Source organism: Triturus cristatus, chromosome 10 (genome assembly GCF_964204655.1).
Source record: "Triturus cristatus chromosome 10, aTriCri1.1, whole genome shotgun sequence".
NCBI classification, from domain to species: Eukaryota; Metazoa; Chordata; class Amphibia; order Caudata; family Salamandridae; genus Triturus; species Triturus cristatus.
Window position 1 is genome coordinate 671,621,970 of NC_140593.1, and position 16,297 is coordinate 671,638,266.

General features: G+C 44.6%; 1 protein-coding gene across 2 annotated transcripts in view; it reads left to right on the forward strand.

The window, feature by feature from the left end:
- WDR90 (WD repeat domain 90) overlaps window positions 1-16,297 on the forward strand; it is a 1,426,420-nt gene that overhangs the window by 1,380,208 nt on the left and 29,915 nt on the right. For both annotated transcript variants that reach the window (XM_085628141.1, XM_085628142.1), the window contains exon 42: window positions 10,326-10,410. In XM_085628141.1, coding sequence (XP_085484267.1) covers window positions 10,326-10,410 — 85 coding nt within the window. The remainder of the gene's footprint in view (window positions 1-10,325; window positions 10,411-16,297) is intronic.

Below are 16,297 nucleotides of genomic sequence, written 5' to 3' on the forward strand. Positions count from 1 at the left end.
GGCCTTACAAATAAGTTTCCTCCCACTCTTTCATTATCCCTCAGTGGGATTTGAATCTCGTTCTTACCTTTTTAATGGGTTCTCCATTTGAGCCTCTTCATACTGGTCCTTTGTGGCTTATTTCTTTTAAAACGGTTTTCTTGATTGCCATTACCTCGGCTAGGAGGGTACGTGAGCTTCAGGCTCTTAGTTCCAAGCCTCCATTCTTGACCATTGATGTAGATATGTTGGTTCTAAGGACTAGGGCTGTTTTCCTTCCCAAGGTGGTTACTCCTTTCCATATGGGACAGTCCATTACTTAACCCACCTTTTATCCTCCCCCTTCCAAGGAGGAGGAGAGACTTCATCGTTTGGACCCTAAGAGAGCTATCAGCTTTTATTTGGACAAAACAAGTGATCTGAGACTGGAAGATCAGCTCTTTGTGGGCTATCTTGCGAAGATGAAAGGCAAGGCTGTGCACAAGCGGACTCTCTCCAGGTGGATTATCTTGTGCATCAAGATTTGTTACGCCTTGGCCAAGAAGGACCCTCCTGAAGGTATCAGAGCTCATTCCACTAGAGCCAAGTCTTCTTCTTCTGCTTTGGCTAGAGGTGTTCCTGTTACTGATAATTGTAAAGCAGTAACTTGGGCCTCCCTCCATACTTTTGCAAAGCATTACTGCTTAGATTCGAAGGTTAGGAGAGATGGCCATTTTGATCGATCTATTTTGCAAGATTTTTCTGTCTAGTCGGGTGGACACCCTCCTCCGGGAGAGGTACGGCTTTGGGATTCTATTCAGAAGGTGAAGAATCCACAGGCAGACGTATCCATCAGAAGAACAAGTTACTTACCTTCGGTGACGATTTTTCTGGTGAATACAGTATCTGCCTGTGAATTCCTCACTGTCCCACCCGCCTCCCCGTTGTCCACCTGTTTCTACCAAAAAGATGCTTTAACTCTTTATCATGAGTGTTTTTTAAATATGTCTTAACCATGCTTATATTTTAATAGTGGAAAATGCTTGGTCAATTGCTTTCTCTCTATGCTTTAATTGGTTTTGCGATTGTGTATATGTATACATGTTAAAATGTGTCGGTCCGCCCGTTTGCCTCGGTGGCACGGAAAAAATAGGTGGAACTGACGTCAGCACGCCGATTAGGTCTTATGGCTCCGATGACGTAATTCGGATTCAGGAGCGGAGCCGTGCTATTATGACGTCCTTGTCGACGTGGGAGAGCTAGGAAAGAATTTCCATGGAATGCTGGCGCAGGGGGTATTCAGAAGGTGAGGAATCCACAGGCAGATACTGTATTCACCAGAAAAAGCTTTACTGAAGGTAAGTAACTTGTTCTTCCGGCCTCTGATGACACAAACTCCTTCAGGACATTGTTCGAATTCCGCCACTGCTGGCTTCTTGGAGGCGAGTGAATACCATTCAAGCTTTTTAGGTATGATTTCCCCCGTGGTGTAAAGTCAGTGCTTCTTTTGAGCAGGTTTATTTTCTTCCACCCCTCAAATAATATCCGTCCATGCTTTCAGTTCTGGTACGGTATATTGACAGACAGAGAGTTACTACTGGTCCTTTTGCACCCTAGATGTTTGGCTGTGCTTGGTTTTTGTAGTCTAGTCTATTCTACAATATCTTCAGTAAGCAGGTGCTTATGTCTTTCTCCTTTCTTTTCTTAGTGCAGATTCATGCCTGCCTCCCCCTTTTAGCAATGAGACCTAGGCCAGAAGCAGTTGGTCGTAGACAATGTCTTGTGCTCTGGGTTTCACAGGTACTTCCCATGCAGGGGTTTAGACCCCACTGCTGATGCTCGTCTGGCCAGAGGTTGTCTTTAACAGTATCTCTTCAGAGACAATCATTGTTATGTTATACGTATACATATATATTTCTCTCTCTCTCTCGCTCTCTTTCTCTTTCTCTCTCTCTCTCTCTCTCCCTCTCTCTCTCTCTCTCTCTCTCTCTCTCTCTCTCCACCCTCTTTCTCTCTCTCCCCCTCTCTCTCCCTCCCTCCCTCTCTCTCTCTCTCCCCCCCTCTCTCTCTCTCCCCCCCCCTCTCTCTCTCTCCCCCCCTCTCTATCTCTCTTTTAAAAAACAAATCAGAAACATTCTGTCTTACTTTTTCAAGCATCTTAGGTTTCTTGAACCCCAAGTTCTGTTCCCTTTTTCGGTCTGTCATACTGAAAGTGAGCACATTTTTATATGTCCGTTTTTCTGCCTGTTTCCTTTGGCCAGAAAGATTCTGTGAATGGTTTGGTCAGTATGAGTATCTGGTGATACACTTCTGTATACATATTCGAAGCATGTGTGCTGTCGATGATACGCTTGGCTTACTCCTGAATATGGTGAGGGACCCTGAGTTTTTGCAAGTTGTTTTTCCTAAACCAGTATGCATGTGGCTATTTTTTTTTTAGGTATAAATCTAGGTGTATATATATATATATATATATATATTCACTTAAAAAACCATAGGTTTCACACATGTTATAGTTAGCTGTACATTTCACTCGTAAAAAACCAATGAAATTCCACGTTATAGTTAGATCAGGTAACTATAACTTGCGCGCCCACAATAAACTGCTGATGACGTCACATAGTACATCACTCATGACATGGTCAGTGACATCACTCATGACATCAATGATGACATCTGAAATTACACATTGTGGATTGCGATCGCGCAAGTTATAGTTACCTGATCTAACTATAACGTGGAATTTCATTGGTTTTTTACGAGTGAAATGTACAGCTAACTATAACATGTGTGAAACCTATGGTTTTTTAAGTGAATTTGCAAGGTTTTGTAAATGATAATTCCTAACTATAACGTGTGTGAAACCTATGGTTTTTTCAGTGAATTTGTATGGTTTTTTAAATGCTAAGTTATGTATTTATTTATTTATTTATTTTTCTGGTTTTTCACTATGCGCACACCCTGCGCGCACGGAGCGCTTCGCGCACCGTGCGCGCGCAGTGGACGCTCGGTGCGCTTCGCGCACCGAGCACCCACGTTGCGCAGTCCATGCCGTGCGCGCCTCGCCTTTTTTTACGCAGTAACATTTTCTTTTTTTCTCCCTTGTGGGTCCATTAATTTTTTTAATAAATGTGATTGTTACTTCTTTATTTTATTTTTTTATTTTTTTGTCGTGCGCGTACGGTAAGCTTACCGTACGCGTACCCCGCGATTTTTTTTTTTAATTATTAAATTTATTTTTCGTACTTTTGGGTCCTTCTTGGACCCCCTGACAAACACTAGGGGGTCTGCAACTCTCTTCGTTGCCCCCGTTTCACGTTCCCCACCTTTGTTTCTCAGTGCGAGAACACTGTTACAGAAAGGTGCGATAGAGGTGGTTCCGGAGCAGGAAAAGGGTCAGGGATGCTGCTCTCGGTATTTCCTGATCCCCAAAAAGGATGGTCGATTAAGGCTGATCTTGGACCTCAGGATTTTGAATCTTTACCTCAGGCAGGAAAAGTTCAAAATGTTGACCTTGGCTCAGGTTCTTATTGCACTGCAGCAGGAAGACTGGATGGTGTCCATTGATCTGCAGGATGCGTATTTTCATTTTCCCATCCTGAAGTCGCATCAGAAGTATCTCCGGCTCACGGTAGGATCGCAACACTACCTGTTTGCGGTTCTTCCGTTTGCTCTGACTTCCGCACCTTGAGTCTTTACGAAGGTGATGGCGATGGTAGCAGCACATTTCAGAAGGTCAGGCGTTCCTGTTTTTCCCTACCTGGACGACTGGCTGTTGAAAGCAGGGTCTCCGGAGTTGGTGTTGGGCCATCTGCAAGCAACAACGCGACTGTTGTTCAAGTTGGTTTTCTCAATAAATGTACCCAAATATCACCTGGTGCCTTCTCAGCGCTGCCTGTTCATAGGGGCAATACTGGACACTACTGTGTGTTGGGCATTTCCGCCTCCACAGAGGGTTCTTGACATTCAGGAGATGATTCCTTTGTTTCACGATGAAGCGGTTGTTCCAGTCCTGAAGGGTCTACGCCTGCTCGGTCTGTTCGCTTCCTGCATACTGTCGGTCAGTCATGCGCGCTGGCACATGAGGACTCTCTAGTGGTGTCTCCGCAGGCAGTGGTATCAACACAGTGGAGATCTTGGGGAGAAGGTCAGAATCTCCAGAGAAGCTGCAGCGGAGTTGGCTTGGTGGGGTGTGCAGGGCAACCTGTCTCAAGGAAAGCCCTTCAGCTTCCTCCACCTCTGACCACAGTGATCATGGATGCCTCCACTCTAGGATGGGGTGCTCATCTGGGGGATCTGGAGGTCAAAGGTCTTTCGTCTCCAGAGGAAAGGTTGCTTCATATCAACCTTTTGGAATTGCGGGCGATACGTTTGGCACTAAAGGCTTTCCTTCCTTCCCTTCGCGGTCAGTCGGTTCTGGCCCTGACGGACAATACTACCGTGATCTGGTACATCAACATACGGGGGGTGTAGGGTTGTATCGTCTCTGTCGAGAGGCTCTGCGACTGGTCCTGGGCTCAGAACCATCGGATTTGTGTGTTTGCAAATCACCTAGCCGGTGTGCTGATTGTTCTTGCGGACAGTCTCAGTCAGCATTACTCGTCCACCCACAAGAACACGCAATGCCCGCCGTTGTTCTGCAGTCTCCAGTATCTGATGCAAGTAGCGCTGGGGAACGCGTTTCAATTGGATTGGAGCTCACAACTCCTTTACGGGTTTCCTCCCATACCCTTGATTCTGAGGAAGATTCGTCAAGATCGGGCCCAAGTCATATTGATCGCCCCAGATTGGCCAAGAAGGGTGTGGTACACAGATCTTCTTCACCTCTTTTCACACCCTCTGCTCTGTCTCCCTCTCAGGGCAGACACCCTCTCGCAGTTGCAGGGGCAGGTTCTACACACCCACCTCCAGAGCCTGCACCTTCATGCCTGGAGATTGAACAGGGCAACCTGAGTTCCTTCTCCCTCCCGCCGGATGTGGTGGATGTTATTTTATCGTCCAGGCGACACGCCACCATGTCTGTTTACTCTTCCAGATGGTCTAGATTTGTTAAATGGTGTGGAGAGAGGTCCATTGATGCTTTAAAGGCCCACTTGTCAGATGTTCTTCAGTTTTCGCTTTTCTTGGCCCAGCAGGATTGTGCTGTGGCCACTGTTAAGGGCTATTTATCGGCTTTTCTATGTTTGCCAGACCAGCCGTCCTTATTTAAGTCCCCCATTGTCATGAGGTTCATTAAGGGCCTTACAAATAAGTTTCCTCCCACTCTTTCATTATCCCTCAGTGGGATTTGAATCTCGTTCTTACCTTTTTAATGGGTTCTCCATTTGAGCCTCTTCATACTGGTCCTTTGTGGCTTATTTCTTTTAAAACGGTTTTCTTGATTGCCATTACCTCGGCTAGGAGGGTACGTGAGCTTCAGGCTCTTAGTTCCAAGCCTCCATTCTTGACCATTGATGTAGATATGTTGGTTCTAAGGACTAGGGCTGTTTTCCTTCCCAAGGTGGTTACTCCTTTCCATATGGGACAGTCCATTACTTAACCCACCTTTTATCCTCCCCCTTCCAAGGAGGAGGAGAGACTTCATCGTTTGGACCCTAAGAGAGCTATCAGCTTTTATTTGGACAAAACAAGTGATCTGAGACTGGAAGATCAGCTCTTTGTGGGCTATCTTGCGAAGATGAAAGGCAAGGCTGTGCACAAGCGGACTCTCTCCAGGTGGATTATCTTGTGCATCAAGATTTGTTACGCCTTGGCCAAGAAGGACCCTCCTGAAGGTATCAGAGCTCATTCCACTAGAGCCAAGTCTTCTTCTTCTGCTTTGGCTAGAGGTGTTCCTGTTACTGATAATTGTAAAGCAGTAACTTGGGCCTCCCTCCATACTTTTGCAAAGCATTACTGCTTAGATTCGAAGGTTAGGAGAGATGGCCATTTTGATCGATCTATTTTGCAAGATTTTTTTGTCTAGTCGGGTGGACACCCTCCTCCGGGAGAGGTACGGCTTTGGGATTCTATTCAGAAGGTGAGGAATCCACAGGCAGACGTATCCATCAGAAGAACAAGTTACTTACCTTCGGTAACGATTTTTCTGGTGAATACAGTATCTGCCTGTGGATTCCTCACTGTCCCACCCGCCTCCCCGTTGTCCACCTGTTTCTACCAAAAAGATGCTTTAACTCTTTATCATGAGTGTTTTTTAAATATGTCTTAATCATGCTTATATTTTAATAGTGGAAAATGCTTGGTCAATTGCTTTCTCTCTATGCTTTAATTGGTTTTGCGATTGTGTATATGTATACATGTTAAAATGTGTCGGTCCGCCCGTTTGCCTCGGTGGCACGGAAAAAATAGGTGGAACTGACGTCAGCACGCCGATTAGGTCTTATGGCTCCGATGACGTAATTCGGATTCAGGAGCGGAGCCGTGCTATTATGACGTCCTTGTCGACGTGGGAGAGCTAGGAAAGAATTTCCATGGAATGCTGGCGCAGGGGGTATTCAGAAGGTGAGGAATCCACAGGCAGATACTGTATTCACCAGAAAAAGCTTTACTGAAGGTAAGTAACTTGTTCTTCCGGCCTCTGATGACACAAACTCCTTCAGGACATTGTTCGAATTCCGCCACTGCTGGCTTCTTGGAGGCGAGTGAATACCATTCAAGCTTTTTAGGTATGATTTCCCCCGTGGTGTAAAGTCAGTGCTTCTTTTGAGCAGGTTTATTTTCTTCCACCCCTCAAATAATATCCGTCCATGCTTTCAGTTCTGGTACGGTATATTGACAGACAGAGAGTTACTACTGGTCCTTTTGCACCCTAGATGTTTGGCTGTGCTTGGTTTTTGTAGTCTAGTCTATTCTACAATATCTTCAGTAAGGAGGTGCTTATGTCTTTCTCCTTTCTTTTCTTAGTGCAGATTCATGCCTGCCTCCCCCTTTTAGCAATGAGACCTAGGCCAGAAGCAGTTGGTCGTAGACAATGTCTTGTGCTCTGGGTTTCACAGGTACTTCCCATGCAGGGGTTTAGACCCCACTGCTGATGTCGTCTGGCCAGAGGTTGTCTTTAACAGTATCTCTTCAGAGACAATCATTGTTATGTTATACGTATACATATATATTTCTCTCTCTCTCTCGCTCTCTCTCTCTCTCTCCCTCTCTCTCTCTCTCTCTCTCTCTCTCCACCCTCTTTCTCTCTCTCCCCCTCTCTCTCCCTCTCTCTTTCTCTCCCCCCCTCTCTCTCTCTCCCCCTCTCTATCTCTCTTTTAAAAAACAAATCAGAAACATTCTGTCTTACTTTTTCAAGCATCTTAGGTTTCTTGAACCCCAAGTTCTGTTCCCTTTTTCGGTCTGTCATACTGAAAGTGAGCACATTTTTATATGTCCGTTTTTCTGCCTGTTTCCTTTGGCCAGAAAGATTCTGTGAATGGTTTGGTCAGTATGAGTATCTGGTGATACACTTCTGTATACATATTCGAAGCATGTGTGCTGTCGATGATACGCTTGGCTTACTCCTGAATATGGTGAGGGACCCTGAGTTTTTGCAAGTTATCTAAACCAGTATGCATGTGGCTATTTTTTTTTTAGGTATAAATCTAGGTGTATATATATATATATATATATATATATATAGATATATATATAGATATATATATATATATTCACTTAAAAAACCATAGGTTTCACACATGTTATAGTTAGCTGTACATTTCACTCGTAAAAAACCAATGAAATTCCACGTTATAGTTAGATCAGGTAACTATAACAAGCCTGCTGTGTCAGGCGAAACGCGTTACCTAAATTAAAAAAGATCTGGTGAAAGATTAGCCCTGTGGTGGTCGTCACAATTATTCATTTGCGGAAAATATATATATATATATACACACACACACATCCCCTGGTGTGGATGCTGCACTTTGTCCACACTATATCTATAGTGACAGATGGGTTGTTCTCCTTTCCTTCAGGAAATGGCCTTTGCAGATCCTTAGGATCTAGTAACGCAGCTCTTATTGTTGTTATTATTATTATTGCAAGAAACCTTATAGATTTGTTTCCATCGTGCAATTGACTCTTTTGGTTATCTGTTTTTTCTTCACTCCTTTTTGTAAGGGGTGAAGAATTCCATCCTGTCTTCTAAGGGTTCTTGACATTGCTTTCATTTATTTGTGCTGCTCTATTACCGCTATCATTGTTTCTCGTAAAAGCCAAGCTCGCACTTGCTGCTCCCACCTGTTTTTAGTAATTCATTGTTGATGGACTAGTTCTCTTGTAGAACTTGGTGGGATTCGGTCACAGACCCTCCTCCAAATGGGTATAGCTATGGTATCTAATTCTAAGTTAAGGAATCTGCTGCTAGATGTCTCTATCAGATGGAAAAGTGACTTCCTTTCGGTAGCGAAATATCTGGTAGAGACATAGTCTAGCCACAGATTCCTTAACGCCCCACCCATCCTCCCCGTAAGGGTCTTTTCAGGTTTGGTTCTTACAATACTGGCCTTTACGCCAGTTATCTGTCTCAATCAGTGTTTGGTCTACACAAAATCGTTGACCCGGTCAAATTATTCAGCGTTAACTGTTGCTTTCACCACCCTTCCCCGAATGTGGGTGGTGGGTACAAGTATGCCTCATTACTCTTGCACCCTGATTATACTCCAGTGTGGGGGGTTTTAATATCCTTCTCCCCACAAAGTTTCCTAGTATTGCTCTTTGACACTGATACTGTCAATAGATTATATTTAGCGTGATTTGCTGTTGCAGGATTTGTTGAGATTTACCATTACATTCATTTCCATTACTGGGTTTCTCATTAAAGGGTATGGTTTTTCGCCTTAAATGGGTTCTTTTCTAGGGTGCGCGCTCTCCTCTAACCTTTGTTTCTATTTATTTCCTGGATATTTTCTTCTAAAATCCATTTCTGATTTTTCACATCATCTGGTATTTATTGTTTTTATTGTTTAAGATATTTTTTATCTTTTTTGGCACACTGTTCCCACGTCCAGTTTTAGTGGTGGCTCTGTGTTCTGGCGTGGAAACGTTTCACCGTAGAAAACTGACTTCAGCGCGCTAGGGGGACTTTTATGGCTCCACTGACGACATATCCGTGGACGATGTCGGGGCGGAGCCATGCAGCCCCTTCCCACGGCACGCAGAACTACTGCTGAAGATTCTCCAGATCCAGACTGTCGCTAGGGTGAAATTCTAAGTTAAGGAATCTGCGGCTAGACTATGTCTCTAACAGATGTATTGTTACTGAAGATAAATAGCTTTTTCCTTGCGGTCCACCGGTCTAAGTTTAAACCCCCACCCATCCTTTACCATCTTCAGACATTCAACCTGCTGTTCTCATCATCAACTCAAATTAGCCATATATAGTAAAGTTCAGAGACGACTCGAGTGCAGGATCAAGCTGGATGATAAGGGAGTAGAGCCTGAGCTTAGGAAGATTCGGCCATTCAGGCCTCTATATATACCTTACCCTTCAAAATCTCAAAGTGACAAAACTACAGCACCCATACCACTAGCATCTTAGTGGAAGACAAAGAGTTAAAGAAGTTCTGTGGTTAGTAACTCGTGATTGTTAAGACCCTGTGGCAGGGATTCAAAACATTCATTGCTTTTCTCTTTGGCATTTATGGAGAAAACTTATTTTACTAATAGGAAGTAAGGGCTGTTAAAATATAGGTAAGCCATGCAGGACTCCAAAAGATACCCTCAAAGTATTGCACAGCATGCCAACAAGAAAGTTAACTGCACTGCTCTCCTTTCTCATTTTTTGCCATCTTTACTTGGACCTGCTAGTGACTTGGGTTATTGGATTTGTGTATGCAGGGATATTGAATACTTACCTGAGCCTTTGCCTTCTCCAGCAACTTCTCTTGACCCAATTGTGTAGCCTTCTGCACTGCAGGCAGCTGTTTGTTTCCTTACAATATTCCACTAGCACTAGGAGCAATCTGGTGTGACAAAATTAGGTGTTTTTTGTTGTTTGTAAACCCCTGGAGCAATACAGGTGACCCACATGTCAGTATCACCGCTCATTGTCTTCCAAAACAAACATTTAATAGGAGCCATGGAGGGCTTGTCTTTCCTTCATAAGAGTTCCCCTTTATTAGCTTTTGCCTCAGCCTGTAGCACAGCCTTGTGTTACACCTCAGTACATAAGATACAGTCAAGGTCTGCATAGACATAGAAAACTGTGATTGAGTGCATTTCTTGGATGTAAAGTTGTTTTCATGATTTCTCTTGGGGAATTGTTAAGGCCTGTGCTGGTCTGCACAACCCGCAGGCTCCAGGACCAACTACATGATTTTGTGTGCATGTTAGAAAATAGCCTGGTACTCTAAATATTAATCTGTGTTGTTTTTATTTTCTCTCAGGTGCTAAGGAAGATTCCACTATCCCACTTTGCAACCTCTCTGAGTCTTTCCTCTGCATCACCTTTATTAGTGGTTGGGTCTAATGGTGAGTAAGAGAGTACATTATAATTTTCCAACTCCATGTAGGTTTAGGTGGCTGAAAATGCACAAACATATTGTTCTATCCTCTTCCTTGCTTATGTGATTTGAATGAATGAGAAAGAAATTACTTTTTATTTCACCCACACATTTGGTAGACTTTGAAATGTAATCATGTTGAGAAGCATGGTGTAAATCATTGTGAAATTTAAACTGGATCAAACGTGAATATTGGCATTGAAAGTGACTTCTAGATATGAATGTCAGCAATGCTGATGCTGGGGCAGTCGCCTTCATTTATCCTCCCCCCCCCCCCCCCAACCCATTCTGGGAGAAGATCACATTACATGACCTGCAGATGGACCAGTGCAGGTGTCAAAATCTGCCACATCTGAGGGACATGGAGAGGTTGCTCTTTCTATCACAGTTCCTTCCACCGTTTACATGGATTCCCCCCACCACCCCGAGGGAGCTTGAAGGAGAGACTTTGCAGGGAGAAATTCAGGTGAACCCTTAAGATCTTGAAATCCATGTGTGTTTTTGGTAGTTTAATCGTCACATGCTTCACTGCAGGTTCAAATGCAGATGTAAGTCGACGTCAAAGAAGTATTCTTCTTTAGACTACATTATGCAGGTCTTTTAACCTGTCTTCGGATTGGGTCTGCAAGATAAAAGAAAAATAAGCGTGCTGCGCCAGCGAAGGAATTCTAATAGCTGCCTCAGCAAAGTCTTCTCCAACCTGTTTGCAAAAGAAGTACAAGCCACTGAACAAAACCTCTTGTTTCTTTGTGCAGATCCACCACCAGAATTGGTTTACATTTCAGTTGTAAAGACATATCATCCTCTCCATCTTCTGCAGCACTGCCTAAAAAGGAGAGTTAACGAATGGATGTAGTTGAAAGGAAATTCTGCGGCACTTCTGCAGCGGTTTAGACCAGCAGAGGCCCCTCCATATGGGCTGAGCCCCCCCCAACACCACCTTTTTCACAACAAGGAGAGTGTCTGCCAGGCTGAACAAAGGTCAGCCTGACAGACTCTCTTCTTGTTGAGGTCAGGCAGTTAGGAGCTAGACATTATAAATGCGCAGACTCCTGGATGCCTGAGCTGAACTTTGCCAGGTTGAGGATTTCACAGCCCTCTGGGCGTGACCTCTTCGTCCTGGCAAAAGTGCATTGAGGCACTCAAAGCGTCACTGATAGCCTTGGACCTGGGCACTCCAGTTTTAAGCCCTGAAGTACCCAGGGACGAGTGTCAATTAGGAACAGACTGGGGTGGGATGGGGTCAGTCTCACTGACAAGTGAGGGAATGCAGCAGTCCCAACCCTCTTGGAACCGTCGAGGCTTCCTTCTCAGAGAGCTGCAGTAAAGGCAACTTTTGATTTTTTGGTGTTTGGTGCGTACATGTGTGTGTAAGTATATATGTGTATTTGAGTGAGTGTTGTGGGTGGGTGTGTGAGCGCATGTGTGAAAGCCTGGGTTTGGGTGAGTGTGTGTGTGTGTGTGTAGGTGTCTACCCCATCCCTGCTAAAATTACCGGCCACCACTGGTTAAGACAGCTAGTGCTAGTTGTAGGAAAGAGCCCCTTTTTGACATGGTCACCCTCACTTTTTGCTCATAAGTACTGATGCTTTTGATTGGAAGTGCACTTGGTCCCTGCTAACCAGGCCCCAGTGCCAGTGCTGCTCTTTCCATGAAACAAGACAAATGTTAATTGTAACCCAATTGGCAGGGACTTTAGCCCACTTGTAGGTCCCTGGTAAATAGTACCCCTGATACACAGGACATGGGTACTAAAGAGGGTTCCCAAGGGCTGCAGCATGTATTATGCCACCCTAAGGGACCCACACACAAACTGAATGTAGACTGCCATTGCAGGATGAATGAAATTGTGCAAACCAGTCTGATAACACAATGTTGGCCCCTATTTGTGGGCAATGCCAAAGTACACTGCATGTCCTATAGGTAAGTCACCCCTACAGCAGGCCTCAGAGCCCTAAGGCAGGGTGCATTATAGTATATGTGAGGGCACCTCTGCATGAGCAGATATGCTTATGTGATGCCTAGTTCCTTTGCTAGGCATTGCCAGTAATCGGGAATCTCATTTTAGAAGTATGTACTGGTTATCACGAGGTTACGCATCTACATAATGGATTCCCTGAAGATGGTGTTTGCTACAAAAACACCTCATCTTAATAAATCCATACTGATGCCAGTATCCTATTTGTGAAGACATGCACCCAGAGGGCACCTTAGAGGTGCCCTCCGTAACCCTACTAGTCTCTTAGGGCCTGATTACGAGTCTGGCGGTCCAAGGACCGCGAGACTCACATTAGCACGGTAGTGGCGGTCCAGCCACCGCCGCACCGGCGTTCCGACCTCCCCATTTACAAGTTGGACAGCGGACCACCGATGCTGCCAGGGAACCACCATTCCCTGGAGGTCGCATGGCAGTTAGAGGCCACAATATGCTTGGAGGGACCGTCGTGGGGGATGATATTCTCCAATCAGAATAACAGTAGGGCTGCACATTCCGCTGATTTGGCTGCACATGCATACTTTCATGGGCCGGCTTTATGTAGTCCTTCATGGCTCTGCCTTAGAGGTTTATAATCAGAGGCTCAACTGAGAAATTTGAAACTATCCTTCGCTGGTTTTACTCTTTTTATGGCCAATGCAGATGACGAAATGAATTTTTGAAAGTGAACTCAAGACTCTGAAGTGTGTTTGGCTGTATCAGAAAAAGAAAGTATAGGAAATACCAGTACAGACCCTATGACTGCATTATTCGCAGCAGTGTGTGCAAGTCCCTCAATGGACGCAACAATATCAGCAACACCAGTAACATCAGAAACAACCCTACCGCCCTTGTAAATCTGCAGAGTGGAGAGGCAGCCATCAAACACCAGCCTCTGCAGGAAACCCCTGCATGCAGAGACTTCCTACTTCCCCCTCTTCCTTTTGCCACTCCAATAGGGAGGAGTCATCAGCAGTCACATCTGGAAGAGGGAAGATACAAAATAAATGGGTCCTGAATATTGTGCAAAATGGCTATTCTCTGGTACAGTAATATTCAAAGCATGGCCCGGGGGCTGCTTGCAGCCCTTTTGACCTTAACATGCGGCCCCTCTGGTGAACTTAGTTGCTGAGCACTAATATTCAGAAAAAAATGTTAAACGGGCAGGCATTTCTTAACCTGCAAATAAATAGTTGCTCGTTTATTTAACATGTTTTTAGACCTACTTACCCAATTCCTGACCCACCCAGACCCCCTACCGCAATCCTGCTGGCATCAGTGCGGCCCTTGGTCACACACACAGACAGTACATTGTGGCCCCTGGACAAATGTTTGTGAGTACCCATGCTCTTGGGTCTCCGTCATATCCTCAAGCAGTTTCTCCCAAGAAAAGGAGTTCATCACTCTTATTAAAAAGCCGGTGGAACTTGTCTATCACTCCAAAAAGTTAAGAGAATTTATTTCCATAACTTTTTGGTTCGAACGAAGGATCCAAAGTAGGAGAAAACAACCCATTCTTGACTTAAGATAGTGTAAAAATATGTAAGAAACACCAGTTTCTGAGGCGGCGCAACAATTTGAAGACGATGGCAGCAGTCAGGCAAAGAAAATTAAACAGCCTGACTGTGGGAACGCGGAACCTGGGGGCGAGCTAAAAGATGCATTGGTGAAGCTGGGAAGGAATCCTACTAAAAGAACCAGAAAGAGAAGAGGACCTACGCTGCAGGGGGATGCAGTGAAAGAGCTGGGAGTCTGAGTCAACATCTCCTAGACAGAAAACCCTGAAGCAGGGCCGAAGTGAGCGGTAATACGGTTCAGGGTAACTGGGGTGTGACGACTGGGAAGCAGGCTTTTGCAAATTTGGTAAAGGGGAGTACTGAGTACACCGCCAAAGGACAATCAACCTGGTTAGCCCCGCTCTCCTTCCGCACCCTCCACCAGCACAAAAGTGGTGCCTGGCTTAGGCTCTGGCGAGGAGACAGAGAAATGATCCACGCTCCAATAATGGTGGTTGGGAGCAACTACTAAAGGCTCAAAGGTAAAAATACCTAAATCCAATAAAAAAGGCGCGACAAAGAGGAGCACATCGACAAGGGGAAGTCTTGATTATTCTCACTAAAATAAGTTCCTTTCCAGATTGACACTTAGAAAATAACAATATTTCTGGTGATGAAAATGTATGTAGTACCCTTCTGAGAGCTGCAGCACAGAAATACCTGGCAGATCAGTCGATTAGTCTCACAGCTCTACTTGTACCTCTGCAAGCACACATCAGTGTTAAAATCTGAATTAATCTGGAACCTGGACTAGGCATAGTAAACATATAAATCCTAAAAAAGATAAGTGAGAGTCACAGACATAACAGGGGTCATGGGCAAACTCAAATTGATCAAAGGCGAGAACATCTCCATGGGTAGCACAGTCTGAGATCGCAGTCCATGCAAGAAGCTTGACTCTTCCAACAACTACAAGACCCAGAGATCAGACAATGAACTTTCTCAATGTAAGTTAGAAAACAATTTGCTCCAATGAGGCAATGAGAGAAGTTCTTAAACATAAAACAGAGACGACTATCATTATGAATTTTGGACTCCTGAGAGATGATTTAAAAAAATATATATTTTTGTCCTCATTCACCTCTGAGCACGGTAACCAGACCAACCATCTGTACTCAACATGCTTAACAAGCAGGTATGGGGTTCCTTCCCCCCTGCCGATACAGCTACGTAATGGAGTGGTACCGTCCCTAACGGGTAGGGTCAACTCTCTTATTCAGTCCGGTATTTACCGGCGGCTGCTAAGATGGCCAAACAGCAGTGGGAGAGGCCCATCGCAGTCCAGAGAGATCCAGAGAGGTGTAATCATAGGGCAAAGTGTTTATTAAATGCTGGAAGGCTCTATCTATTTCCACCCGCCTCTATATTTTGCCATTCTGATAAAAAGTTCCATAGTGTTTTCTATCTCTTTGATTGGGACCCTCTCAAATCTAACTTGGATGTCGAAATAATAGCAGATAATCAATCAGAATGTTGAGGAGGCAAACATTCCACCCATCTTCAAAAGATTTCTTGCCTTGCCAACAGTAGTGCATGGAAAAGGAATGCTCTAGCTGGTCCTGTGACATCATCAGAAATCCCAAAGATTATCGTGGAAAGGCTTACCTTGACTCGGAAACTCAGGATACTTGAGATGGTTTCTGTGAGAAGTTGGCCTGATATATGATGTCACTAATTCTAGTGCACACCTTGTATCAGTCCAAACAACCCTTATGGTGATTGGTTGTAAAGGCAACCTTATAGACCAGCTATCCTAGTGGTAGCATGGACAAGAGCAGTCTTAGGCTAAACTCTGAATGGCATGTGAAGCCAGCTGTTATACCATATGTAATCCCTTGAATACCAAATGAAAGGACACCACAACAGATATATATAAAAATAGAATGTATTTATTCTAGTCAAACCCTCAGCACTCTTTATGAGATTCGAGGTAAGTACAACACAGTCTTATTTAAGCATACATTAAGTCACACAGGTAAGTAATACAGTTAGGCCCTAGGGGCCACGCAAACCATATACTAAGTAAGTGGTATAAGAACCACTGTCACGAACACAGGATAGGCCTAGGCCTAGGGAATCGCTGGGGCTACACTATGCTACCAAAGGTTAGGAAGTGGGAGGCCCACGGGATTCAGGTGCAGAGTGGAAACACTCACGCATAATGCGTAAAAGTCGATAGAAATGCAAGTTATTAGAAATTAGCAGTTTTAGGACACTTCTGGTATAGCTAGGAAGTCGAGACTCGGAAATTAGACCCTTGGATAGTCAATACCCTTGTGAGCACCGAAATGCTCAAGTTACCTAGCCCACGGGCTGCGGGTGCA